Source organism: Drosophila pseudoobscura, chromosome 2 (genome assembly GCF_009870125.1).
Source record: "Drosophila pseudoobscura strain MV-25-SWS-2005 chromosome 2, UCI_Dpse_MV25, whole genome shotgun sequence".
Lineage (NCBI taxonomy): Eukaryota > Metazoa > Arthropoda > Insecta > Diptera > Drosophilidae > Drosophila > Drosophila pseudoobscura.
This window is the reverse complement of record NC_046679.1, coordinates 22707222-22733384: the sequence shown is the minus strand read 5'-3', so window position 1 is coordinate 22733384 and position 26163 is coordinate 22707222. Positions and strand designations below refer to the sequence as shown.

The 26163-nt window shown below is 45.0% G+C and overlaps 3 protein-coding genes across 7 annotated transcripts in view; 2 read left to right on the top strand and 1 right to left on the bottom strand.

The window, feature by feature from the left end:
• The first annotated feature begins 5929 nt into the window (after positions 1 to 5929).
• Positions 5930 to 21886, top strand: dpr16 (defective proboscis extension response 16). The gene is made up of 6 exons (XM_015182383.2): positions 5930 to 6535; positions 19605 to 20227; positions 20392 to 20731; positions 20967 to 21193; positions 21280 to 21385; positions 21452 to 21886. Exons 1-6 carry the CDS (start codon positions 6364 to 6366, stop codon positions 21568 to 21570), a joined length of 1587 nt encoding a protein of 528 aa, XP_015037869.2. The 5' UTR covers positions 5930 to 6363; the 3' UTR covers positions 21571 to 21886.
• Positions 12544 to 14318, top strand: LOC4802500 (uncharacterized). Its single transcript, XM_001359373.4, has 2 exons — positions 12544 to 12690; positions 12754 to 14318. Exons 1-2 carry the CDS (start codon positions 12585 to 12587, stop codon positions 14106 to 14108), a joined length of 1461 nt encoding a protein of 486 aa, XP_001359410.4. The 5' UTR covers positions 12544 to 12584; the 3' UTR covers positions 14109 to 14318.
• Positions 21887 to 24582: 2696 nt separating the features above from the next.
• Positions 24583 to 26163, bottom strand: part of cno (adherens junction formation factor afadin) — a 60083-nt gene continuing 58502 nt past the window's right edge. For all 5 annotated transcript variants that reach the window (XM_001359371.5, XM_015182381.2, XM_015182380.2 and 2 more), the window contains 2 exons: positions 26008 to 26129; positions 24583 to 25946 (listed from right to left, as the gene is read on the bottom strand). In XM_001359371.5, the coding sequence (XP_001359408.3) occupies positions 25754 to 25946; positions 26008 to 26129 (315 nt within the window). In that variant the 3' untranslated portion in view covers positions 24583 to 25753. The remainder of the gene's footprint in view (positions 25947 to 26007; positions 26130 to 26163) is intronic.

The following is a 26163-nucleotide window of genomic DNA, read 5'->3' as shown; positions in this document are numbered from 1 at the left end:
AGCAGAAACATCAAAAGTTATGGCCAGTTGCACGACTCCGATTGTTGCAAATTAAATGGGAATGCACTGCACTGTCAGAGCCATTTGCCCAGCTTACCTGGCAACCAGAGAGACGGACAGACCGATTAACCCATCCACATGACGCTGTCATAAAAGGTAATGGCCCAGAACATTGCGTATACGCAGCGCGAAACGCAGCTCTTCCTATTTAAACAGTTTTTAATGACGTCGAGAGTCATACGAGTAGGGTACAGAGTGACTGACTGACTGACACACTGACTCACTGACTGGCTGGATGAGTAAGAAGCTGACAATCAAGCCGAACCTGTTCAGACCTGTTCAGAGGGAGACTATACATAGCATGCAAATGGCAATTGAAGCTGCTGTTTTGCTCTTTTCAATTTGCTACCTCTTTGAGGGCTTTATTTTTAATGGCTCCTGCTGTTTCTGGGTTCTTAAGCCGCCATCGAGCCATTGTACCTACCTTGTTGTATGGAAATAGTGCGAGTAGCTTTGGTAAAATACTTGATTGTTGCAAGTAGTTGATGCTCTTCCAATTTGGGAGACATTGAATATGGGGTGGATGTTATGTCATGTCATATCTCTGGGGCCAAACATGCAATAATTTGTTACTCGTAGATATTACGACACATCCTTCAATCTTTCTTTACTACATAGTCGTTCTGTTGGTTAAGTTAAAGATCTATAATTTATGTAAGCACACCGCCGACTGCTCTATAGATTGAAGTAACCCCTGGAGGAGAGAGAGAGCGAGAGTATGGAAAACCTTTTTGTTGTTTCAAGTTTCTTCCTCAATTTCGGGTCTTCTGTTTCTGTTTTTGCTGCCAATAAAACATGCATTTCACTTTCAACTCAACTCTGGGAAAACAATGCAAAAATGGCGGATTGGTGGGGGGAATGGTGGGTATGGATTGTATCACAAAACCCCATCACCGGCCCTATGGGAGGAGATGGAGGAGCCTTTGTGCAGTGCCGTGTGCACTCAATTATTTGGTCGTTACTTGTTTCTTATTACCTTTTGCCTACCGACACTCGCAGCACGCACTCGAAGTGCGGCAGGCAGCCATCCACGTCCATGGGGCAAGGTAAGGCAAGGTAAGCACATAATAACTGCTGCCGCGAAAGTGAGTGGGTTCTGTTTTCCCGGGCAATACTCATACAATTGTGTTTGCGGACTGGCGGGAATAAATGCGAATTTAATATTCAAAAGAATCGGACGGAACAGCGAACTGAGAACGAGAAAAGGGAAAAGGGGAAAGGGAAACGGCAGTGGTGGGCAAGATTGCTCAAAGGAAAGCTGAGCTTACATTTAAGAGAAGGAAATGATATCAGGGTGGATTACCACCCCACCGAGCAGCTGCGAAATGAGGAATCAGCAGACGCCATTTGAGCCAAGGCTATCCAGCTAATCCATCAGTTATCGTACACATACAGACATACATATGACCTATGGAGCTGTTGTATATTCTATCTGGGATAAGGTTCAACTTTCAAATGACGTCGATACATTAGGTATGGCAAAGCACCACAGTCGAAATGACTGGCATTTCGATAGACCTCACAGAAGTTCATATAAATATTTAAACATTTATTAAAAATAAAATCAAATTAAATCGAATTTTCAATAAGCCTTATTGAAGTTGCAAACAATGTATTAACAAAGGAAGCTTCAATAAATATTATATTCAATTAAAAGTGTTACTTGCAAAATGTTCAGCTGGGTTCCCTTGAATTTCGGATTTTATTTTGATTCGAATTTTACTACATTTATTTACGACATTTTTCACTTTCACAGAAATATGTAAATATTTTTACCTTTTTTTTCCACCTCAACAAACACACATAAAATAGATTCCTAGGAAAACCAATAAACATGCTACTTGTTCAATTCGCTTTTGATAAAATCAATTATTTTTCTACACTTTTTCTGGGATTATTATTTTGCCAAAGAGAAATCGACTCTGACTTAATGATATATTACAGATGCAGATTCGTATTTACATGATTTATGTGTACATTGTGAATGCGCTTGTTCAAATAATTAAAACAAAAAGGTACATACATACATATATGAACAGCGTTAATGGGTACGAAAGAAACGTAAGTATTATTCTTTTGAAAGTCTCCTGCAAACTGTAGTTAAATATAATACAAATACATCCTAGTTTTAATTCCTGTCTGGCGAATTGAAGATTATTTTAGGCTGTGTGATAGGTCTTAATTCTTACTGTTTTTCTCTTTAGGTTCCTGATAACTGGCCATAAATCGTTTACAGTCTTCGTTATATCCATTCACATAATAATGGTTTTAACCGTCGTTTCAGCCAAAACGGTTAACAGAGTCATTTAACAGCGCACTGAGAATAGTCATGCGCTGCCAGGAAATTCTACCCCTAATACGGAAACACATGGCAACGAAACGAAGTGAAATGAAACACGACGAGCGAGTGCAGGGGTAGCACACGATTCAAAGGACCATGGAACATGGAATGCAGGGGTAAATGGGGAACATGGAATGCAGAACCACAGAGGATGCTGCGATATGAAACACCACACGACAGGGGTAGGATCCTGGCATCCTGGCACTGGCACAGAGTCGGTGCCGAGTGTGTTTCCAATTCATTCATTCATTTGCATGGCTCTGTGTCGGACGTCGAGCGGGAAAAAAGGAGTCGCTCGGGACCCAAAGAAAGCCAGAGTCTGAATCAGAGTCAGAGCCAAATCCAAATCCGAATTCAAAGACAGAGCCGAAGCGAGAGCGGGCTAAGGCAAACGTTTGAAACGGTTTTGGGCAAAGGCTGAGTTTGCGGATGTTAAATGCACTTCGGAGATTCATCAGCGCGCGCGTTCGAGGGCCTTTTGTTTACGCGGGTTTTACGGAATGTGTGCCGAATAGGATGAGGGCGTGGACACGCCCATTCTAGTTGCAGCATTAAGTGAAGTGAAGTGAAGTGAAGTGAGGTAGATATATGGTGGCATCGTCGCCTGCTCCATCATCCATCAGTGGCGGGGACAACAGTCTGCCAGATGTGAGCCATGATTGTGAGTGCAATGTGTCTTTTATAAATCAAGGAAAATCACATTTTAAATTGCTGCGCATTAGAACGGATACAAAAGCCAAGGCAGACGACGGCGAAGGCGTAGGCAAGCGGAGAAAGAGAAAGTACAGAGAAAGCACAGAGAAAGCACTGAAAGCCAGGCCAGATCGAAAGTCAAACGCCGTCAAACGCTGATTGCGACGTCGTCTATCCACAAAAGAGAAAATAAAGCAAAAAATATATAGAATAAAAAGGAAACGAAACGTGGAGGATTTGACTGATGTGAATGAAGTGAAAGATGTGACTCCCATGCGAGTGAGAGTGCAAATGCGAGTGCGGGTCGTGCTAGTGCTAGGATGTGGGACAAGCCCACTCCCATTCCCATTCCGAACAGGGGGCACGTGCTCCACGTAGGCGGTGGAGCCATTGTTTAGCCCACATGTATTTCAATTTGATTATATTGATGAGCATATGATGTAATATATGGAAATATAATCTGATTAGAGGCAGACAAGTCGGGTGGGGGGGGCTGAGGGTGGTGCGACTTGGCTTAGCGACACTCGAGACAAAGCTCCGCTCCACCTAAAGGATATGTTATGGCCGCACCATCTGTTTCTTCCCTTGTTTGCAGGGCGTGTTCTGCAATAGATTTTAAAACTCATTAATGTGCAAAGACGCCAATTTTCCACGTCTTCGTCCTTCGTTGTTGGTGTCATTAGACAGGCGAGGAAAACACACAGCGGGACACCGTGAGAGGTGAGAGGTGAGAGGAAGGGAAAAAATAAAAGCTGACAATGATACTGGCAAATCAATAAAGGTGTTGAAACAGGTGCCACAGCTTGGCCAAGATATTGGATAGCAGTTCAAAAAGGACAAAAGAAAAGAAGTTTAAAATAAATACAAAAGAGAAAGGATTTCACGGCTGACAACGCAAAGAAAATGACAAAAAAAATATTATATCTCCAGTTGAAACCGATATAAATCGTTGATTAATTGACGGGACGGAAGTTCGAAATCAGAGAAGGCAAGGGAACGTGGGCGCTAACTGGGAGGGGAAGTGGGAAGTAATTGAATGGAAAAAGTTTGATCTTGTTTTCTAAAAATATAAAGGCAACAATCCAGAGTACATTTTCACAGCTGGGGAGAGTCGTATTAATATTAGAGGAGCGCATAAGAGATGATTAAGGAATTATTAAGTGGGAAAAAGGCATAGACAAAAGTACACTGAAAATAATTGTAGATTTAGGATATACGTAGGCTTTCTTTTAAGTCTGCTGCCTAATAGTGAAGGACCTACCAAATATCATTGAAAATTATTTTATTTTTCATTTAAAATATTCTCCGATAAAACCAATCTTCACAGCACTTTTTCCCCTCCTCTGAAACGATTGTTTTGAGTCCCTTCAATGCCCGAAGATGCCTCTATCGCATGGCATGTCATATGACAATATTGCAATAGCCAATCCCGCACAGCATGCGTTTTTTCCGGTGCAACAACCGTTTTTTGACGACCCGCACGAGATCCGTTCTGCAGCGAAGGACGTATACAGTGCACAACGGAATTCGTTTTACTGCGAAAAGCAGGGGCAATCTATGGTGCTTCATCACCAAAAGTTGAACTGAGTTCATCGAAGCACGTCGAAAATCGTAGAGCATTATGACACGGAATATTCCATTCTTCGCCATGGATGAATTTTTCGTTTATCGCTAAATATGCTATCGTTTTCGCAGAATTTGGTCAAGAAATCGAATTATAAACGAAAATATGTTTTTATTTTTAGCTAGTGTCCATTCCAGCACTGGAACTAAAGCTGTCTGCCCAAGAGAGATTTCTCTGGAATACATATGCACCATATATGTACATATATGATCAAATACCATCAATCTAAGGCTCATTTGCAGTGAAATAGTTGGACAAAAAGATAAGCGTTAGTCAATCATGCTTCGAGATAAATGGAATTCCCCAGAAAAAAGAATCTATCGTCTTCGTATTTTCATTAATATTGATGGAGAAATTAGCTGGAAATTAGATTAGTATTTCATTTCGGCAGGCCATCGCCCAACTTCCCAGAAAACCCCAGGACTTGTCCTTAGTCAGTAGTAGGAAATGTTCATGGAAATAAATATCAATTTGTTTGTTAGCTCACCCAATTACACACTCATCCACAGAGCCATAGAGCCATAGATCCACAGAGCCACAGAGCCATAGAGTAGAGCCCCATCGTGACCCCATCTAATCGCCCCAGATTAGAGAGTGCAATAATGCATTTGGTTGTCGTGGCCGTTTGGGGACTGGACTTCGATTTGCCGGCTATGAGCCGCATAAATCCTGCAGGATGCATCAGGCTTTAGTCTGGAGGAGTCGACACAGTTTTCCAGGCCAATCGACAAGAGGAAAAAAAAATCCCGATTCAGCAGCCATTAAAAATTTCCCAAACTCAGCAAGGATTCGCCTGCGAAAGCAGAAGCAAGAGCATTAGGTGAAGTAGAGCTAACGGAGGCTGGAGCAGAGAGAGAGAGTGTGGGAAAGCCAATGCAATTCATTAATTTATTGACTTATAATCAAGCCAGCCAAAAACTTATGCCCAGGGGCAGGGGAAGATAAATATCCATTTATCACATAAATAGAATGCTAACAGCAGCAGCCCGGAGGCCAAGTCGGAGCTCGAGGCACTCCTCTGCGGTGGACTCCTGGCCGCCTGGCTTGCCTCCTGGTGGCTGCTGCTCTGTTTGCTCGGACCCAAAGGGAAAGTTATATGTATTTTTGCCTTTCTCTCGGCTGGCGGCTGCGGTTGACTTTGCCAAATAAAGCACGAAATAAGTTAAAACATACGTTTTCGGCCTGCCTGCGGTTCTATGTACTCCAAAGAAATATCAACAAAAAATGTACCGTCAGTAGAGAGACAGTCACGTACTGACTTTGTCCCCACCCCGGGGTGCGGTATGCAAATCCAACCAAGAAGACTTCATAAAAGCAATGCAAATAATTAAATAACAGACGGGAGAACGAAGAACAGAGAATGCAGAATCCTGAGCACAGTAACCAAAGCACGAAACAAACAGCAACAGAAGCACGGGGGAACCGTGCCAAATGACATGCTACTTGAGCTGGCGAAACTTGGATTAACTAGCTCGCAGAGAAATAAATATAGCACCGAAAAATAACACAATAAAACCCCAAACCAAACCAAACCCCGAACCAAATACCGAACCAAACACCGAACTCAATCCCGGCACGGAGGAGCAGGAGCCCCGCCAAGGTGCGACATCCGACAGAAATCCTTCGTCGCCGCGCACCCAATAAAATGCCCTGTCGGAGTGCGCGCCAAGGCAGGCCGGGACTAGGAGCCGGAGGAGGCGCACTGGGCCGAGGAGTCTGTTCCCTAGTTGGAGTCGCCGGGAAACCCGGGAAGGCGGGCACAGCCAGTATTCTGCTGGCATTTCTGGCAGCTGTCAGCTTTCGTGGCATGCGTGCGCGTAAGTGTAAACTTCTTTTACTTTGTCGGTGTCGTGTCTGGGTTGAGGTTGGGGTCGGGGTCTGATATGCCTCCCCACCCACTCCCGAGATTTCTGCGCGCAAAATTTCTCCTAAAATTCACCAAAGTTTTGGCTGAAAATGCCAGATATTTGTTGTACTCGCACATATTTGTTTTTGGGGATTATAAAAAGCGAACCTTGAACATTGACGTTAAGCTTAAGCTAAGTTACGTATTGTATCTAATTAGCGATACTTTGCTTTGATTTACATAAACAGCAGAGATATTTTCAATGAACTTGTTACTCTTTTATGTTTTTAATAAGCATATATAAATTCCGTTCAGATGAGCATTAATTTGTCGTATATTGATGTGGATTTACTATGATTAAATAGTCTTAAGATTCTGGTAGCTCGTAGAACTATTACTATTCCAAAAATGGCATTACTTATTGATTGAAAAGTTGACCAATCATTCCCTGGGACAATCCTGAACCACTGAACCACCATAGCACTTTACAAAAGGTCGAGTATGTTAGCCCTTTGACAAATCCCAAATGGAGTTAGTCAAAGCGCTAACTTAACCACTTCCCGCAGTAACTCTTTCGACCGCATAACAATTTCCCGGGCAATCCCTTGATCCCCTCACAGGCGAATCCGCAGCACGGAACATCCCCAGGGACGTTGTGTTTTAGCATATGCCCCGTTTCTCGGTGCACTCCCCTGTCCAACTTTTTGGCTACGTGTTACGCTCCACTCCGGTCCGTATCCGTACGGATCCGTACCCTACTGCTTGGTAACGGTATGCCCTGTCCTGTTCAGATCTGCTCGGGGCTCGGCTTTTGTTTTTGCATGCATAGTTAATTCAATTTCGCACATTTTTGTGCAAGTGTCGAGAAGCGTTTGCCAAATTTAATTTACATGATGAGATTTGCCTGGCTGCATTGTCGTTGGCAACTCGTTGGCACGATTTTTATAAGCTTGTCGAGTTAATTTAATCGTACAGTGCGAATTTTCATTTAGCCAAATGCCACACACACACGCCATGAGACTGAGACACACACTCACACGCATTACGATTGTTAGACACCTGTCACAGGGAAATGCTCCCTTTTCTGGGAAGGGGGGGTGGTGACAAAAACTCATTACGCATACGCATCGTGTCAAGGCTCCAACTTGACTTGGCTTTACCTGGCGTTCGGTGTGGTATTTGCTTTCGTTTTTGGCTTTTGGCTTTCGAGTAGTTTATGAAAATGCCTGGAATATTTTCTAGGCTCGACTAATTGGAACGTAGCCTGGGCAACAGGCTCACTCCCAGTCTCAGAAAGGATACAGCTCCCTCCCTGTATGTCCCAGCATCAGATACAGTACCTGGTACCAGCCTCAAGCTTATAGCAAGTACCAACCTCAGACCCACTGCCACTTCCACTCCCACTCTTAGCCTTTACCTCTGAATCTCAGCTCGAGTTGATTAAATTTTCTGCGTCAGGCCTTGCATGTGTGGCGCCTGTTCAACAGGTCGTATGCGTAATGTGATTGTTCCTCGTCTGTGAAATTACAATCAATCCAAGTGGCTCTTTCACATCAACTCTAGGTTCTACATTGGTTTAATGAAGTTGTCTAATTGATAGGTTTGGGAAGAGAGAAATTTGATCTCTGCTGAAACTGAAACTCAAAAGCATAAATTTCCTCAAATATATGTCACTTTATGGCCAACTTTAACACACACACACACAAATACATATTTATTTGAGTTGTGACAACAGCTATGACCAAGTAATTAAGGTATTTTAGAGCAGCTTTAAGTCCGTTTTTGGACTGAATAATTGGGAAATAATACGAATATTTATCATCTTGGATGGCGGCTGGTAATCTCTTTGCTTTTTACTGCCGGCTCATTCGACTCTAATCAATCTCAGTTGAACTACTCCTCTGGCCAAAGCAATGTCATTAACAACACGCATCCCCCAGTTTCTACGCCATTACCACACTCACATGTGATATAATTAAATCGGGGACCAGGACACCAGCAAAAACAGACTGGAAGAAAATTTGCGAAAACAAAAAATCAGCAGACACTCAAATAACACTTAAGCCATCAATCAGAGCTATGGCCAAGGTCGCAGGACGGGGCTGCCAGCCAAGGCCACGCCCATGTCCATCTGCACGGGGGAACTCTGTTAATTATGTTAGGACAATGAGCCGCATACAAAAGAAGGAATCAGCGGTGCTGAGGAGCTGAAGAGCTGAAGAGGACACTCCAACTGTGTATATATTATATAGGGGATACAAGTATTTACCATAGCACGGGCTCCCAAGACAAATGGCGGTCAAATGTCACGTTTAATTTATTTATGGCCCAAAGACACACAACAAATGCGGCAGGGCGAGGGGAGTGATGCCGGTGGTGTGCGTATGGGGGGTTACGGGTGGGAGCAGCCCAAAGGCGCTGGGCGCCAAGGCTTTAATTAAATAACTGCGCTAAGTGGAGCCAACTCTTTGGCGTCGCTAATACAGCCATTAGCCGCATTCGTTGAGAGGCCATAAATTTGCACGCTCCGAGGCAGGAATCGCCAAACAATTCCCTTTGAGCACATTTCGTGGGGTGTCACAGGCAACCAATGAGTTGATGGCTAGTAAATGTAATTAATTAAATTCGGTTTTTACATATGTATGTACTCCTAAGCAACAGCTCTCATCCGAGGAATTCCGCTTTCCTTGCTCTCAGGTATTTGTTTTATATTTTTGAGATGAAGTCTAGCGGATTCTTAACTGACAATTAAACCCTCTTAGAACCCCAAATTTAATATGATTAGTATTATGGTGTGCCAAGAGAATAAATAGAGAAAACTCTTTGACGTTTGCTAAATGACCCTTGCCTGTGGAGTAATGTTCGTCTCAAATATACGATAGACCCTTAAACGTACTTCATAATAGCACTACATACCACATATGTATATGAGATACTGTAACAATTCATATACAAAGCCTATACTCTGGAAATTGTCCATAAAATAATGTGTTGTTCCACCGCAGTGTTGTGTAAACTTCTGTGACCTGTCCTGATTAGGGATTGAATAAATATCAATGGTCGCTCAACCTGTCCTGTAATGGATGCCACACTCTCTAAATATGTGGATCAAGTACACACGAGTATGCCATTTATTCAGTAAATAAATAGCCCAGCCAGAGAGGGCCGTAATATGGGCCTTATAATGGATACACACGCGGATGTTTGTCCCATCATCCGCCAATAATGAGCAGCAGGAGCCTCCGATATTAAGCCAAACCTCATAGACTGCTCGGCTGGATTGTTGTGTATTTGTTTAGCCATGCGTGTAAATTATGGCCAAAAAACAACGACAGCATCAATACGAAGGAAAAGACAACAATTGTCAATCAGCCGACAAGAAACCCGAAGGGCTGCGAAAAGGGCAGAAAAAAGGGCAGAAACGCTTTAAAGCAATCGAAACCAGTCGAGTGCTAAATGGGCGCGTCCGTCCCTCGTTCATCGTCAATCTGCCACGCCCACACGCGCCCCGCACTTATGCCGTGTAATTGCTGTGTGGCGTGCTGTATGTCGCACTCTTATGTTCTGAGAGGAGTATGCCCTGCCATGCCACAAAAAGTCGACTCTGAGAAGTCGTCGTCATCGGCGTCGAAGTGAGCGACACGACGCGTCGCCATTTGCCTCAAAACAACACGAAAAACAACAAAGAATCAAAGAATTTCGAAGAAGCCTATAAGGGATCGATGGGCGACCAATGAATGCTCTGAAGAAAGAGCGGGAACGGGAAAGGGATTGGGAATCGTTAGAAATGTGTGTTTTCATGGCCCAATCTCTAGTGGGATTCGTGGAGTCTGTCGAAAGAGAGATGCATTACTTTTAAGAATAGTTTTCTCTGACAGAATTGACACAGAAAATAGATACATTCGGCGGAGGAATATCGAATTTCAATGGATTTGTTACCCAAACACACGTACAGCTTATCTACCCACTGGGGAGCACTTCATCATACATACATCATAGATCTATCCACAATCTATCAAACCAACTCTCAACGCACCATCAGCATCTATCGAGGCAACCACAATGAAAGTTGAATCCAAGTTGCCCCGCAATTCAAAGGGTAACCGCAACAAAAACGTGCAGCCATTGATAAAATGGGGCGACGGGTGCTGATGTGGGTCGCCTACGGAATGGGGCGGTGGCAGGGGAGCGAAGCAGGAATTTATGATTCCATTTTTGCTTTTCTTCTTCGGCTTTTCTCTGCCAAACAGCCTCCGGGCTGGTGTGCGGCAGGGAGGGATCGGTGTCTTTGGGGAGTGGAGCCATGCAAATGGCTCTGCGGCTCCTGAATTTCCGTCGAAACAATGAGAAATGTTTGAACGTAGCCCCGGAACCCATGACTGAGCATCATTGGCCTAACCCTGTCGGCGCTACGCCCCTGCTCGGCTCTTGTGTGTGACAACCATTTGAACTGTTCGATTATGCATGTGTGGAGCCAAGAGGGGGTGTCGCATGGGGCATGTGGCATGCACGCAGCCTGGGAAGCGCTGTGCGTGCGCTTGCCAATATTTGCTGAATGTTATGAACCAATAAATGACAAGTTATGCCCTCTAATTAATGCTCTTAAACATGCGACAAGCATATGGGGCGCTAGTTGAATGCTTCTGGCTTCTGCTAATGGCCTGGATCCCTTGGAAGGCCCCATGGCCACCCATGGCCCCTTCTTAATTTCGGAACATACATACATAAATTCTGTGAAGCCCGCATTCCCCAAAGAACGAGCCTGGAAGCCCCACATGAAGTCACTTTTTGTGGCCACATCATGGCCGGCCGGTCTGGCATTTCATTTTTCAACTGTCAGCCGACTACCCACAATGCCAGTGACACTTTTGACCCGGGATGGGGTTATCTGGTGGCGCCTCGGGCGTGAATACTCCTACATGCAGAGAAATTAAAATGACATTAGGTCAGACGGGCGTAAAAAGTCAAGCCATGGCTGCTTCCTTTTGCTTCTCTTATTTCGCTTTTTTTTGTAGTAAATTGTATACAAGAAATTGGGTATGAAAATCACATTTTATCTCCAACGACACTGGCCTTCGGGCCACAATTGGGTAGCACTTAAACTTTATAATAAATAACACACTCGTTTGATTCGAATCTTAACAAATAAAACTAGGAAGTCGGGGCCAAGGCACATAAACGATTCACATCTCCTTACAATTTGACTGGAGACCCTACAAATTTCGGTGGTTCCTTACTTGCATCTGGAGTTAGGGTTGTCTTCACTTTCTCTTACTCAAGAACCAGAAAAGTTTCGTTATTGTATTGTTGCCATATGAAGAAAAAAGAATAAATATGCCTTATTTTCCATAAGGTTTCACCAACACTAATACCAAGATGTTGCATGGGGGTCGGGACCAACAAGCTGTTCTTTAAAGGTTTTTTTAATGACAGAGAGAGCGCGCGGGACTTGAATTTAATTTTCACCTATGAGTCGTCTCTGAGAGCAGCCCACTCTGCCTGCTCGGGATTCATCTGTTCCACAATCCTACAACAAAAACAAAGGCGCAGAGACGACATACTTTCAGGTGCGGTATTTTTCTAGCAACAAATACAGTCTTTGACGATGCGCAAAAGTCGGTCACTTACAACACCCACCAAGCGAATGGTTAAGAACGGAATGTCCCATAATACAATAACAAATTGCATGTCTTGAGCATGATGGGGCATCTTTTCTCCGAGACTGGCACAGACTGCGCGCCGCCAAAAACTGTGTATTTGTTGTGGGATTCTGGAAGGGACTTACAGCTCCTCAACCAAGGCAGTTCAGAGTCGAATGACAGTCTAAAAAGAAATTGAAATATCAGTAATTGGAATTTATTCTTATTGCAATATCTTGCTGAATATATAACCTTTGGTTATTGCCAGTCACCAGTTTCGGGAACAAATCGCCAAGCCCCAAGCTTTGATATCGATATCAATATATATCGGCCTAGCGATATCCTGGTTCAATATTCATTTTCTTTGACTTAACAAACGAAATGACAACCCTGGAAAGCGATAAAGAAAAACTCTGTTGTTTGATTTACTGCATTGGCATTTTGACTATTTCGGCTGCAATTTGGAACATTTGCAAACTAGCAGGAAGTAAGTGATTCCCTCAAATAACCCCCCCGTGAACAACCTGACGCACGACGTTCTCTTCCAAAGAATACTTCAATAAAATGACCACCAAAGAAGAAGTCACCCTCAAACAGCGTCAAGCTGCCGATGATTTAACTAAACGTCTTCGCCATTATCTAGTGAATGGGCCCAATCAGAGCGAAATTTGTGGAAAGGTCGTGCTCGCCATGGAGCAGGTTAACATTGTGCCACTTCTGGTCGGAAACGGCATTGAGAAGGCGAAACTTCGCAGCATTCTCCACGTGCTGGCCCAGCGCATGCGGTGCCTGCGGGTGAAAATGGCGGACATCCGCAGGCTACATGACTTGTGCCATCGCATGGGGCTATCGGAGCTAGCCAACGTCCGGGTTTGTATAGTGCTGGCAGACGATAAAGGGAATTCATCAGCAGGCGGCAGTCATTTAGAGCTGCTCGGGTCGCTGACGCCTGGCGTGGAGATTTTGAGCGTGTTGTGCTGCATCGATGGCCACTTTCCGGAACTGAAGAAGGTGCGCATCGTACACCTCTCCTGCACTGTGACACAGCGCACCCTGGAAGAGCTGTTTCGCAAGTGCCCCTTACTGCAACATTTTAAGCTGAAGAATGAAGGCCGTTCGCCAGAAATCATGGACATGAAGAACATCGGTCAGTGCTCGTTATTGGAGGGGCTTCTGCTGCCTCTTCTGCTGATGAGCCCGCTGCACGTCTGCCAGCTCAGCAATCTGAAGCAACTCACGCTGCAGAGCAAGGATCAGTGGCAGAACGAGGAGTGGCTGCTCGTTGTCCAGGAGATCATCAAGGCCAAGCGGTTCGAGTTGGAGCGCATATGCTTCGACGGCGCCTACGTTGGCGCACCGCTGAACCTCTCCGTGCTCCTGCTGGCCCGCTGCACCGCACTGACCGAGGTGCGTCTGACCCGCTGCAACCTCGTGGGGGACGGCAAGCTGCCGCCGCCACTGCCATTCAGCTGCCACTGCCTGAGGATCCGCCACTGCTCCCTCCCTAAGCTCAGCCTGCTCCTGGCCAGCGATTGCATGCTGCAGCACATGGATCTCTTCAACTGCAAGTCCGTCAAGACAGCGAACCTCCTCGCGGAGGCCCTCGCCATGCGGAAGTCTCAGGCCTGTATCAGCCCACTGGTGATCAAACTTTTCCAGTCGCCGGAGCTCGAGATCGAGTACAACAAGTGGAGTCCGCAAGAGCAACTGGCAGCCAAGCCTTGGTTGGAGATTGAAGTGCTCAAGAAAGATCATATTCCGTCCTGGGATGATCAGCGCCTGGGATTGATATCCATGCAATTTGGCCAAGCCATAAACAGCTTTCCCACCAGCCTGGAGGACGATCAGAATCAGCTTGAAAACGCGGATCTATTGAAGGAAATGGACTCTGTATGTGGGTTCTGATCTGCCCAGCCTTTCACCTGAAATTTACACATGGGATCAGGTGTCTGCTCCGACTGTTCCTCCACCTGAGGAGGATCCAACTAGACGGCTCCTCCGTTAGAAGACATAACGTTTTTCCATACATTTTTAGATTACCAATATTATTATGAGACTGACACTGCAAAAGAGATTCCTTTTTGCTTAACAATAAAAAATGATTAAATCATTGAATCTCGTAACCCTTTTACATTACCCAAAATCCCACATACATGTCTGTACGAGAAATCCCCTCAAAGTTGACAAATGCTCCCCCATTCGAACCACGTGGCATCCAGCATAACCTCAATCTATCAAAGCCTAACCTCAAAAGGCTGTTGGCACATGTGCCCCCTGTTATATTTGCTTTAGAATCTCTGTTTGCTCAGCTGGTTCTTTGGGGAGCTCTGATTTTTTTTTGTTATCAGAGGTCACATAAATAACGAAAAGTTGCCAAAAACAAGGACAGAACAGAAGTGAAATTTATGTATGTACCGCATGTAATTAATAATAAAAGAAATCGCGCAAACAAATTAAATGAATCTGCATGTGAGTGTGTGTGTAACTGGCCTGTTGGCCTGTCCAGAATGGCGCTTAATTAGGCCAACTCGACTCCCACATCCACCCGCATACCCCACCCCTTCCAGAGCCACCGCCACCGCCTGGTCATTTTCCTGAAACTTTATGTTTGTGCCCACCTAATGGGGTTCCGGGACTGCCAGTCAGCCCTGCTCGAGTTAATCGGGTTAACCAATCCCAAAAGCAATGTTAAACAGCTGTAATTGGGTGTTACCTCCATACTGGAGGCAGAGCTTTGGAAAGCTGGAGCTGTGCAGGATGCTACACAGCAAAGATCGTAAATTCTATTAGCTGTGCTTGCATTGGCATGGATGTTTGGGTTGGACAAGACCATAAGTGGTGCTAGAGGCGGATTATGCATAGAAAATATACATAGAACGATAACAGATGAAACGGTGGATACGTACCTACATATATGTGGACTGTATGTGCAAGACAGTTTTAATATAGATGTTTATGTACCTAAAATGTATATATAATTATTACAATATATTTTATTCTTTGATTAATTTTATCCAAATATTCACAGAAAACTGATAACATTTTATATATAAATAATTATGTGACATATTTTTTGTTTAATATATTTCCTACATGAAAACTTTCAAATTACATTACATCTTTAAAACATTTATTCAAGGTTTTCTCGTAGGCAAAATCTCTAATCAAATTGAAACAAAAATTGTACTATATTCTGCAGCATAATCCCAGTGAAATGTTAAGCGCCGCAACATTTGGTTTTAATTCCTACAGTTTCCAAACGATATAATCCATGTATCATCTCTCATGCCACCAGTCCGATTAGATAGGGGGCGCCGGGCGCCGGACTGGGTTTGGCCTTTTTCAACTTTGCACTCGAATGAATACGAAATTCACGCGAAATTCCCTGACAGTACCCACCACGACAGCGACACAACGATAAAGTTGCCCCATGCCACACTCCCATACCAGCAGCCCATTCAGCCCCCAATCCCCCATTTTGAATTATTATGTTATTGTTGTTGCTGCTTTGGATGTTGGATAAAGATGGGTGGGGTGGGGATTGGGGAGAGCTAACTCGACCCAAAAAGTTTCCACCAATCATTGCTCAACCATTAGAGTAGAAATTTAAAATTTATTGCTCCAACAATGCGACAGCACACAATGGCATTAACAAAGTAATATTTCAGGGACCTTTAAATGATTTCAATTACTAGTATTTGCCCGAAGTGAGTGACGAGAGGCAGCAGGGGCATCGGAAACAGGCAACAGAAACAGAAACAGGCAACAGAAACCCTAAAACCAAAATCAGTTTATGTGGTTAAGTGAACAGTTACACTAATTACCGCACAACAACAATTGTTGTAGCTCTCATTTGTTGCTGTTGTGATTGTTTTAGCTGTCGGTTGTTTTTGTTTTTTTATAAACTTTTGTGTGCAAATAGTTTTTAATTACATAGATATGCAGGCAGCAAGTGAAAAACAATCAAGCAAGTCTAACGAGGAAATAAAGTTGAGGGCTCGAACTGGGGATACCCTGCAAGGGATTGGTCGATATCCTTGGTATCCCTTCAACATATCTGTCTACATACTCGTAGTATGTACCACTGGGTCTTGTAAAACTTTTCAGATTTCCCAGAATCTGCACTTTAGGATGAACTGATGTGTAGATGTGCATCAGGGGCTTATGTGGTCAACCCCATTGTTAGGAATTTACGAGAAGCAAGGCTCCGCCTCAACCTCAGCCCAGTCGGGAGGAGAGCCAATGAAAAACGTATGCTAATAAGTGTAACTAGTGAACAATTAAGCCACAAACTAGTCAGACGTTAATAGTCCTGCTAGAACTGCATTGCGGTGAACGGAACCAAGCCCAAGCCCATGTCCATGGCCCACAATCCTACTCAAACTTTGGTCGAATCTCATTTATGCAGTGGAGCATGGCTTTCGCATCTGGCCACAATGAGTGGTGGAACTTTGCATTAAAGTGGAAGTTATTTAAAGCCCACAACATCGGCTACTCAGTTAGGACATTCGCCTTCGCCTTCGGGCAGTGGAGCAGCAGGACCAACAGCAGGACGAGCAGAAAAACCAGAATGAGCAGCAGGAGCACCACTTTCTGTTCGTGCTGAAAGTGGAAAATGGAAAACTATTTCAGCGAATTGTTTTCAAGCGAAACATTTAATAAAAATGTAAGCTTGAGAGGAAATTCTGCTGAAGCTTTGCTCTTTCTCTGCGTATCCCTTCTCACTTCCTCCTTCTGTATGAGTGTATGGGTGTGTGTGTGAGCATTTGGCATAATATTATTTACATAATAAATACTTAGTTGTTATTTGTTATGCTGCGCGTAAATTTGCAGCCGGAGGCGAGACACCAGAACGAGAAACCAGAGAAACGAAACCCCCTCCCCCAAAAGGAGGCTGAACCTAGCTGTAGGTTTTGGGGGGTAGGAGTTTTAGGGGTGAACCCAGGGCTGGGCCATGGCTCGGCTGTGCAGGCCGTAGGAGGAGCTTCCACGGAGGGTGTCCTAGGCCACCACAGAATATATAATGTGGTAGGCGTTGGGAGGGACTGTAATTTCAGGCCCATCTGCGGGATTTTATGCTCTAATAAAATTGCAATGTGGCCGCTAGCCGGCGGCTTGATTGGATCAGGATAAGGACTAGGCCTAGGGACAGCAGTCACAGTAAAAGGACTCTTTAATCTCGTCCGACTGAAAAACTCTAATTGAACAAATTGGATTTCAAATTTCGAAGACCGCTGTCGTCAGATGTACAACACACAAATTTAAGTTCGTTAGGCAACTCCCACCTGGGCTCCATCACCAGTGCTTCTTGTACTGCTCGAGGGAGACCTCGCCGGGGCCCAGGACCACGACCATCAGCAGACCCCCCACCACGGACAGGGTGTGGAAGCAGTTGTACTTAAGATAGTCCCGCTCCAGCCCCTCGGCGAACCACCAAGAATTGACGCTCATGTTCCAAATGCTCAGGATTATGGCCAGGAGAAGGGCCGCCGGCCTCGTGCGATAGCCCAACAGGATGAGGGTCATCAGGAGCAGACCAAAGCTGTTGAGGACCACGGCGGCGAGGCCGAAGTACTGCTGTAGCACTGTCAGATACATGAGGGCCAGCAGGATCCGTCCCGTGAGCTGCATCAGGTGCTGCGATCGCCTGGGCTCCTCCAGCAGCGGAAGTCCTGCGCGCGCTCCATAGATCCGACAGGAGGAGGCCGCCTCGTCATTGGCCTCCACCAGTAGCAGAAGCAGTCCGCCAAGCAGGGAGAAGTTTCGCAACATCTGCTCCAGTTGCAGGGGCACAGAGTAGACGTGCAACTGGAAGAGCACCAGGCCGACCAGCAGTGCCACGGCCATATTGGTCCACACTCGGAACAAGACCAGACCGCAGCCCACCAGCTGACCCAACAGATTGACCTGGCAGCTCAGGAAGGCCCCGCCCCAGGAGAAATTCAAGTGGATCTGGAGGAAGGAGATCTGGTCCTCCCACTGGCACCACATGCGCAGGGCGTCCTCGAAGAAGGTGGCCACCAGACAGAGGCGCGCCACTGTGGGCAGCACGAGACGACTCCGCCGGACGACCTCATCGCCCATATCCTCCGCCCGGGACAGCCAGTCTGTCCACATTTTGGTCACTTCCATGTCGGAGCTGCTCGGAGAAGGAAGTCCGTTTCTGGTTGCGGAAGTGGTGATATATACAAAAATGAGCAACGAGTTTTCTTCCAGTGTATAGTGTCAGTGATTGCCTAATTTCAAAAAGACTACTGGTTTCCTTTTGACCTAAAAAGTGTCTGTTTCCCCGTTCCGCTTCTCTCCCCCGATTTCACGATGAAATAATTTCATGGCTCGCCAAATTCGAGTTTTCATAATTTTCCCATCGGTAATTACGCCAAAGCCCCACAATGCGAGTAACAGCTGCTGTGACAAAATATAAATTCACACAAAATTATCCACCATCAATTGCGAGATTGTTCTAGCACCGAAAAAAAGGAACACTTGACCCAAAACACAACCGAAACGAATGCCCTAAGCAAATAAATTTGCATTTTCCCCGTTTCCCCATGACGAATTGAAATTTTATACATTTTCCAAATATATATTTCACAATTTGTCAATTAATACAGAAAGGCTTTGGCTAATACGCTGAATTGTGTAGATAGAAAAACATTTGTCGCTAGTTGGAATGCCATTAGGATGCTTAGGGTGCTGCCGGGGATGCCGGACCGGGGTAAGGTTAGGGATAGGGGTACTACCTTTAGGTAAGAATATCCCTATTATTCATCTCCCTATTATTATTAGATTTGTTTAAGACTTTAAGCTTCACACTATAATTATTTAATTATTTTCAAGCTATTTCTAAGAACTCCATGGTATGGCTATTTGGGCTTCTCAAATATTTCTAAGTGACGAATCAGTTGCAAATTTAATCTTAATCTTTCATACAATATATGTACAAATTAAGAGAGGCAAAATGTATGGAATTAAATAACTTCAATGGTTCGTATTTACCAGGAAAATCCAGGTTTAATGAACGAATATTTTTGTTAAAATCCAAACTCGATATATTATTCCCCATCGAAGAAACAATCAATTGAGTTATCCTCATTTCTTCTCCGTGCAACCACAATGTCCGCTAGTATTATCTATAAGGTATCTAATATATTTTTAAGTTCAACTTAATACCATTTACAGGGTAAACAAATAGTTTCGATGTTGCAATATAATTGCCATCCCCACGGGAATACCCCTAGCACATTTGCCAATCTAAGTAAAAACTTTTGCCAGCCCCTGTTTGACAGCTGTGCGCTTTTCCTGTCAGTTGGCAGGCCTGAAACCATTATTCGACAGGAGAAACTTCGATAAGATTGCCCGCCCAACTGATGCCTGTTTCATTCTTGACCTATTTTGCAGCGCTGGCAGCGAGTGCGGCGCCCATGGGCGAGAACGCATCGCTAATTGCACCAACAACAGCCTCCCCAACAATCACAATGGCCACAGCGGTGGCAGTGTCAGGAGTGGAAGGAACTGCCATGCGGCTGCGAGGCGGCGGGATTCGGATGGCCGCCTACCAGGAGGCCACCTCAGTGGAGCAGCAGCAGCAGCTGCAACAGGATCAGCAAACTGGGGACATCTGGAGCGAGAGGCCCGACACAGCAACGCTGACAAAGGGCTTTTCAATACCCACGTATCTGCCGCCCTTTCCGGACTTCATTCCTGCCGATTTGCCGCAGATTCAAAGGAACGCCACTGCGTGGTCGAGAAGTCCGACGGATGGCAGACTGATGCCATCTAATGAGCATCCACCGCAATCGCAATCCCCGGCCCAAGGACAGTCGCAGTCGCATTCGCAGTCACAGTCCCAATCCCAGTCGCAACCACGACTCCATGCCTACGACAGCGAACAAAAGGAGCTGCAGCTCAGGCGTGAAAAGGAGCTGGCCAAGGAGCGGGAGCTGCTGCCACGTCGCCCGCTCAGCCTGCCTCCGATGAATGCCAGCGTGCAAGCCGGCCAGCATGCCTATCTGCCCTGCAAGGTGAGTGCGGAATAAGGAGGGGTTTCCCAGAATGGGCTGCCGCTGGGCTGCCAGTTGAGTGGCGTAATTGAAAGCTTCCACTGAATAGAGCCCGGCTCGCTAAGCACCTTCTGTTTTGCTCCTCTGCCACTGTCTCTGTCTCTGCCTCTGTCTTTGCCTTGCAGCTCAACCAGCACTCAAATAAGCCCCTCTCCTGGGTGCGCTTGCGAGACGAACATATCATTGCGGTGGATCACACAACCTTCATCAACGATGCCCGCTTCGCATCGCTGCTCCAGTCAACGACATCGCCGGCCCCGGCCACGGACCCATCCATGACAACCACCCCCACTGCCATCATGGTTATCCCTGCGAATGCCTCCAGCCCGGAGGATAGGGGCAACGGGAGCAGCCTGAGCTGGACGCTGCAAATCAAATACGTGCGGCTCGAGGATGCCGGCTGGTACGAGTGCCAGCTGGCCACCGAGCCCAAAATGAGCGCCAAGGTGCAGCTGTTTGTGATAAGTAAGTGCAACGTGTGTCTGCGTTCGAATTGCCCCAAGCCGTCCCCATGGTCCGTCAGCAGCTCAGAGCAAACTAGTGCTTCAATCAAATGCCAAACACACGAAATTAGCTGACATGGCTGCGGTCGAAACAGCATTATGCCCTTCTGCAGCACCCTTGCAATCATTCAAAATCACGACTTTAATCTTTGTCTACTCCACTGCCTCTAACTAAATCCCTTTCATCGGTACCACAGCACCCAGAACCGAGCTAATTGGCGATCGGCAGCGCTTTGTGAAGGCGGGCAGCAAGGTGGAGGTCCACTGCCTTGTCCGGGGCACTCTGGAGGCCCCTAAGTACATATTCTGGTATCGCGGGGAGCAGCAAGTGACGGCCGAGAACGAGGCCAGCGGTGCCCAGAGCGGCTGGTACACGCAAATCGATAGGAATATCTTTGGCAGCACCGAGTACAAGCGGAATACGGTAAGGGGATTGCGTGAACAGGGGAACAGGGCGCTTTGAGCTCTTTCCAAAGAGGATTTCAATGATGAGGATAATCGGTTTTGCAGATTGGTTCGTTGGTCATTCCGCTGGTGCGCAAGATCCACTCCGGCAATTATACCTGCGAGCCGGAGAACAGTGCAGCGGTGTCCATGCAGCTGCACGTGCTTAGCGGTAAGTGGGATTACTTAGCATAATTCGAATGTACATACATAACACCCCCATAATGTGCCATTTCAGGGGAATACTCCGCCTCGGCCATCAAGTCGGCGGCTGCCGGCCTCCACAGACTTGGCCACGGCTACAGCAGTCTTCACCAGTGGCTAATCTTCCTCCTGGTGGCATTGAACAAGACATGAGTTCACCCCGCACTAGAACACCTCTGGGCATCGTCTAGTCGGAGTCCTTCGTCTAAGACATTAGTTTAATTTTTAGGTAAATTTCACACACGATTTCATTGTTTGTTAGGCGGACACTTCTTAAGGTCTAGGCTCCATTTTCCCCAATACGAAACAAGTTTTTTATACAAATTCTAGACATAATACTGTTTTCCTTTGCTATAGCTGATAGGTCTAGGTCTGGCTAAGCATTATACTAAGCATCTACATACATAATTCTGAGTAACGAAATCCAATATTTGCGTAAATAAAGCCTAAGGCGTCTTAAGTAAAGGTATGTCTATCTAAAAAGCTGCTTGGTTTTTCTGTATTACATCCGTCTTTCCCTGAAAATTTCCTGCTACCGAATGGACTGGTCTTCTCTAGACTTTACCAAATATTCCCAATAATATTTGCATCTTAAATCATGTTGATATTGTGCTTTTCTTCAACAACTTTGCATACAAACCCAGTGACTCTAAATGGTTTTCATCATCTTAAGTTCTGTCCGCAGCTGACTCCTTCCATCTCACCTTAAGCTCTCTCCAATTAACAGCTGCAGCTTATGCAATCTCCAAGTTTGCTCCTAGTGCTTTTACCCCTTCGTCGCCGTTTCGTTCCGTTTCTTAACCCCAATCCTTACTCATTAAAATGCAGCCCATCCTCGTCTACATCTACATCCACCCACATTCCCTGGCCAAGTGCTCTTCATTTCTCTTGAGCAAATTATCTGTATATTTTCAAATGCAAATAAAGAAATCTGTCAGAACTCCTGACGGGCAGGAGGGGGGTTGGTGGGGTAAGGAAGTCTCTAAAGCTGAACCAAAACGGAGGAAATGAAGGGTAAAGGGAAATGGGGAAAAACTAGTATTGCTAAGGCCTTTGTTTCGTCTTTGTGGCTTTGTGGTCCGGTGGATCTGTGGCTGGGGGGCTTTTGTTTTATGGCCTGGCCAACTATAATTTTGCACGATTCCTCTGATTGCCCGCGCACTTTACGCTGCTCATTTATCAACCCGGCACTGACCAAAGCCGCAGCCGCAGCCGTAGCCATAGCCACATCCACAGCCGTAGCCGTAGCCGTGAACCAAAGATGTGGCAAAAGTTTTATGGCCAAGTTTGAATTTCCTTTCAGCAGAAGTTGGCCCACATTTTCATCCTTCCCTTCATGGTTACACACACACACACACACACACCTTGGCCTTTTCCAGCAGCCACTCAACAGACAATTTACAGCTGGACAGATGGCCAGCAAAAGAGAAAGGAAGCTGCTAGCCGCTAGCCGCTACCCAAGAGAGATGGCCAAGGGAAGCTGCCGCCTGGGCGCTGGCCTAATCACTTTTTGATTTATTTGGTATAGTCGCGTTCTGAAAGTTTTCCCCACAGTTCATATTTTTCTTGTGGCTTTGGTTGCGGCTTGTCCGCAGTTTTCGCGCAGTTTTCCCTGTTGCTTTCCAACCAGCAGCAGCTGGAGCACCAGCTGGAGGATATTGACGGGATTATCTCCCTTGAATATTGAAAAATTCCGAGACTTGCAATCTGAATGCCATCCCCCAGGCCACTGTCAACAATTCGGTGAAGTTTTCGTCCCCTGCCATCTGATTATGGGTCGAACAGCCTCCTGCAGCGTGTGGCGGATGGGGCGTATCAAAGAGATTGGCGCATTTTAATAATTCACAGGGCAAACTGCTGAAAAATACATTCGGCACGAAAGACATTCCACGCGGCAGCGCTTTAAGGCGGCCCACGCTTGTCTCCAGGCCATAAACAGGTTGGTTCCCGGCTCCTGGTTGCGCTCCTCCTGTTCCAGATTGTTCCTGGTGCCGGTGCCGATGCCGGTGCCGGTGCCGGTGCCGGTTAAAGTTTGTCGGTTGACTTTTAAATTACGTTGTGGGTGTCCCCCCTCTGGTTCTGGGGCGGCAATGAAACTTGGCCTGCAACTTTCGAGCCTCCCCCCCCCTGAAGTGCGTGCAAAGGTGTCCCCGAACCGGAAGGAGAAGTGGGAGAGCTAGGGGGAATGAATATCTTGAAGCCAGGGCAACGTTTTAAGTGGCTGCCGGAGCATGAGGGAGAGGCTGGCAATTGTCGGTGGATACTCTTGTCATAGCAGCAATTGAAGCAATGTAATAAGTTTTCGGGGGTGCCGGAAAATTGGCATATAATTTGGGCAAATATTTGCGCATTCAAAGCGAAAACTTTCGCCGGCAGCCGCCGGGTCTCACTTTCAACCATTTTGTTCCAGTGCAAACATAAATCACTAAAGGCATACTTGAACTTTTTGTGCGAAATTATTTGCCCTTACCAAACTTTGATTTAAATTTTTAAGGTGCTCAGCACTGGCAGAGCAGCGGCCGGAAAAATAGCGGTGGGGGCCAATAACTTGTCAGCCGGTTGAGTTGCCACTTGCCAGCCTCATGAAAAATGTATTTGGGTAGGTCAATTCCCTAACCTGTTGATGCCCGGGAACAGTTGGGTGGCTCGCGCATGACTGTTCCCGGGCGTTTGAATTTAGTGGCGGCGCCAAGTGCGCGAGTGTTCCCACCGAACAGCTGATTCAAAAGAAGAAGCAAGCAGATTTCCAAAAAAATTCCAAATTTACAAGAAAATGTATGAAAAGGAAACAAAATAAATAATAAAAAGTGCTTTGACATCATTTAATTGTCTGAATAGTTTCCAGGAAACATAATAAACTTGCACAAATTATTCTGCAAACAATAAAAACCTCATCGGAAATCGTTTTTCATATAATTAACTTTTTATTTAGCATAAATATGCACAATATGTTGCTGAATTGTTTGCAATTTGATATATAATATATATAATTTTAATATGTAAAACTAAACGCGCTTAATGTTGAAACTAAACGACAGACAATCTTCGTATATCTTTTTACAGAATTATACATACAATAATTGCAGATTTTTTGTTGGTTTTTGTTGAATTTCTTTCAATATTTCTTTAAAAAATAGTTTCGCATATTAAAAAATAAATCGCGTCTTAGATATATTACAATTTAGGGGTTGCTTTTGATATATTTAAATATAATGTATATAATTTTAAGTGTAATTTTTGCTTGGTTCTATATATTTGAAATACTTGGAATGCACAAAAATAATTTGTTGCCCTTGTGGTCTGGTCTCTTGTTTTCGAATTAATTTTTAAGCTATAACAAAGAATCCAATCCCATGCACAGGATACACCCTACATGTACGATATTTAGGTGTGCATTTTTCATTTCGTTTTTCTTATTTTTTGTTTTTAAAGCCATTAGGTTCTTGTGTAGTGATTTAAATTGGTACTTTTGTTGTTTTTTAATTAAAAATATACTCGTATCTGTGAATATTGAAACATTTCGTTAGTTCTACAATCTTTAATCGTTTGCTCGTGGTGTTTTTGTTAGTTTTGTTTTTGTTTTTTGTAAATATATATATATATTTAGTTTTAATAATTGAATAATTGGACCATTTGTTTAAACGTTGTTGTGGCTTAAAATTCTCTATTAGATTTAGTATATATAAACGTTTCTTGTTCCGCACGATTCCCAGGTAAATACATACACACACATATGCATCGTATATCTAAACTATCGTAACTCCCATCATTTACACTGTCTAACCATAAATTGTATTCTGTAATCCGATGTAACAATCTGTTAATTGTAGGGTATTTTTGTTAAGGTTAATGTTAATGTTTAAAACGCTTTACAAATGTGGCTCGCCTCGCCTCGCCTCGCTTTCGTTGCCCTTTTCCTGGGCTCGTTACTGTTTCTACATAGATATATTTATATAGTTTCATATATATAAACAAGGGTATTTATATAGAGTACTATATGTAATGATATACACTGATAATTCTCACTAATTGAATCCAGTTAACATTCTGTGGTATGTAATCAACTCTGGAACTACGCGATAACTATGGATTGTTTATTGCCTTGCTTAGCAAATTCGTTAGGTTTGTTTCTGGTTTCTCGTAATCTAATATATAACTCGATCTAAATGTATATGTATATATGTATATTTCTATGTGTTGTTCTATGTAGAGCTAACGTAACAACTTGGCCCCCAATTAATTGAAGTTTCAGAAGCTTTGTGGGTTCGGGTTTCTGTATGTACATGATCTCTATTCGTTCTGCTGCTCTTCCTCTTCCTCTTGTTATTGCTGCTGCTCAGTGCACTGCATCGATGTCTCGCTGGGCTCGCGATATCTTCAGCTTATCCTTGGGCGTGTTGTCCTCCCCCGACTCGAGGGCGAACATCTTCATCTTCTCCTTGAAGGAGAGCTTCTCGGGAACGGCATCACCAGCGCGTTGTTGCTGCTGTTGCTGTTGCTTCTCCGCCAAGCGACGCGTACGCGGATCTCTGCAAAGGAAAAGGGATTCTGTCAGAGATCTCTATTGAGTTTGTTCAAGACTCCACACACCTGTACACCTCTTGCGCGCCTATAACGCCGGGCGTTGATTGCACTGAGGTGTTCCAGAGGGCCGCATCGGGCGTGGCCGGCATGGAGGGCAGCATGGAGGCATCCAGATTATGCTGCAGATACTATACAAAAATATTCGTTAGCTGTACATTCTGT

Bases quoted from the DNA above. Each gene is read 5' to 3' on its own strand.
- LOC4802500 (XM_001359373.4), top strand. From the start codon at position 12,585: ATGACAACCCTGGAAAGCGATAAAGAAAAACTCTGTTGTTTGATTTAC. The intron at 12,691-12,753 runs GTAAGTGATTCC...TCTCTTCCAAAG, and splicing joins CATTTGCAAACTAGCAGGAA to AATACTTCAATAAAATGACC.
- dpr16 (XM_015182383.2), top strand. From the start codon at position 6,364: ATGCCCTGTCGGAGTGCGCGCCAAGGCAGGCCGGGACTAGGAGCCGGA. The intron at 6,536-19,604 runs GTAAGTGTAAAC...CCTATTTTGCAG, and splicing joins CTTTCGTGGCATGCGTGCGC to CGCTGGCAGCGAGTGCGGCG. The intron at 20,228-20,391 runs GTGAGTGCGGAA...TTTGCCTTGCAG, and splicing joins ATGCCTATCTGCCCTGCAAG to CTCAACCAGCACTCAAATAA.